This window comes from Palaemon carinicauda, chromosome 2 (assembly GCF_036898095.1).
Source record: "Palaemon carinicauda isolate YSFRI2023 chromosome 2, ASM3689809v2, whole genome shotgun sequence".
Taxonomy (NCBI): Eukaryota; Metazoa; Arthropoda; class Malacostraca; order Decapoda; family Palaemonidae; genus Palaemon; species Palaemon carinicauda.
This window is the reverse complement of record NC_090726.1, coordinates 8,616,123-8,618,622: the sequence shown is the minus strand read 5'-3', so window position 1 is coordinate 8,618,622 and position 2,500 is coordinate 8,616,123. Positions and strand designations below refer to the sequence as shown.

The following is a 2,500-nucleotide window of genomic DNA, read 5'->3' as shown; positions in this document are numbered from 1 at the left end:
GATTAAACCACAAGAAAACAAGATATAGTGTACTGTAAAAAGTAACGTAAGCATATGTCTTAGTGTTCAAACCACGTGAGATCCGTAGGATATTTAAATACCTAAACAGCACAATTGCAAGACACAAACACGTCTTCCTTTGGGTTTTCAAGTCTTCTTGGACATAATCATCTTTCGGGCTCTAAAATAGGGAAAGGAAGGAAAGTCCCTAGTAATAGTAGAGCCCCTTAACATCCTTTCATCATCACGAAAAAGAGGACTTAGGAGCTCTTGAGAGCGATACAAGAATGTCAAAGTTCTTCCTCTCATTATTGCGCTTTTTCTTCTTCTACACACAGGAACAACAGTTGACAGACGTACATCACTTTGTCTGGAAAAAGTAGAATAAAATCATAATACGATTCATCAATTAACAACTCTCTATAATTTGTAAAACACACACACATACATACATATATATATATATATATATATATATATATATATATATATATATATATATATATATATATATAGTATATATATATATATATATATATATATATATATAGTAATTTAGAATGATTTATATCCTGAGTCTTAGTTTATGAAATTCAATTGTTTACAGTAACTTTCAAAATTAGAGTAGATAAGAAATTTAATAAAAAGACTTTCATAAAAATGAAAGAATATTCAACTCTAGCAAGGATGTATAAAAAAATAAATTGTCTATTGTTTCACAAAATTTTGAAGCAGGTTATAATAAATTTGATAATAAAGGCTTAGTGAAAAGATATATTTGCATAGTGTGATTGTAAATATCTAACTATTATATAGATATTTCTGCTAAAATAGCAAAGATAAATACTAACATGTACAGGGAAAGGTTTTAACATGTTACTTTCATATCTTCATATACATTACGATATTAAAGAATGGCTCTTTTATTTTTTATTTATCTTTCAAACTATGTCTGCAGTCTACCTTTTGTAATTCTCTATGTCAATTAGTCATGCTAATCGTACTATCGGTCAATTTAAGCGGGAATTACTTTAGCGTAATTGACTCGAAGATTAGTTGAGTTTAATTTAATGGAGAATTATTGGAAACTGATTTGGAAATTACTTGTGCATAATTGACTGGAAATTACTTGCACGTAACCAACTCGAAAATTACTTGCTCGTAGTTGACTTGAAAATTAACCCCAGAAAATAGAAAAAAGTCATATACGTGTAATTGCTTGGAAACTGCGTGTATGTAACTGACTTAGAAGTTATTTGCACGTAATTAACTTGAGATTACTTTGAAAAAGGCCTTGGAAATTATTTATGCGTAACTGAATACGAAATCACCTGTGTGCAATTAAAATTGAAATTACGTCCGCGTAATTGACTTGAAAAGCACTAGGTCATAATTAAAAGGGAAATTGCTAATACATAATTCACTTGAATATTACCTGCATATAATTGACTTAGAAATTACTTGTGACTCGGATATTACTACACGTAAGCTAATGTTCATAGATATTACGTGCCCGTAATTGAATTTGAAACTAATTACGCGTGATTACTGTGGGAAGTACTTGAACATACAAGTCAGAAAATCAAATGGTTTGCGGTTTAAAGTCCGCTCATGAATGGCGAAGGCAAGGGACAGTGATATTACCCTGAGTAGACGGATAATGCCCTAGAGACTAACCATGTGAGCCTATAAACAGTCCCCAAGGGCCCTCTCCACCCAAGCAAGGACCAGGTAAGGCCAGTCAATGGCTGTTGATAACTCAGCAGGTAGACCTATAGGCTCACCCACATCCACCATCCTTATTTGACAGGAATGGTGAGGTAGCGCTCTCTCCACCCAAACAAGGACCAGGGTGGGTCAGATAATGGCTCCTGAATGTCTCAGCAGGTAGATATATATGCTCCTCCACACCTATCATGTTCATCCCACAGGGATGTTGATTTTGCAGACACGATAAGAAACTAACGAACTTGAGCGGGGCTCGAACCCCAATCCGGCTAATCGCCAGACAGAGACGTTTCCAATAGGCCACCACATCCCTGAAAATACGAACAAAATCCAACAGACTCACCCATGGCATCACCGATGACTTTGATTTTGAGATGAATAGCGAGATAGTAAACGACCAGACCAATGGCGAAGACTGACGAGCCGATGGCAATTTCCACGGGTCTCCTCACGATCGGGAAGGCTGCTACGAATATACACATGATCAGGTAGAAGATGGGGAAGCCGAGCCATATCTGTGGGGATGAGGACAATTATTATAGGGATGATGTTATTGATCGTGTGGTGTGTTGAAAATGATGATGGTGATGATCAAGTCAAGGTATTGATAATAATAATAATAATAATAATAATAATAATAATAATAACCTAAACAACAACAAAAACAACAACAACAACAACAGCAATAATAATGATAATAATAATAATAATAATAATAATAATAATAATGATGATAATAATGATAATAATAATAATAATAATAATGATAATA

General features: G+C 33.8%; 1 protein-coding gene across 1 annotated transcript in view; it reads right to left on the bottom strand.

Annotated features, from left to right (window-relative positions):
* LOC137614914 (uncharacterized) overlaps nucleotides 1-2,500 on the bottom strand; it is a 59,023-nt gene that overhangs the window by 68 nt on the left and 56,455 nt on the right. Inside the window, 2 exon segments of the mRNA XM_068344571.1 lie at nucleotides 1-370; nucleotides 2,072-2,243. The exon segment at nucleotides 1-370 is cut by the window's left edge and continues 68 nt beyond it. Of these exon segments, the coding sequence (XP_068200672.1) occupies nucleotides 309-370; nucleotides 2,072-2,243 (234 nt within the window). The 3' untranslated portion in view covers nucleotides 1-308.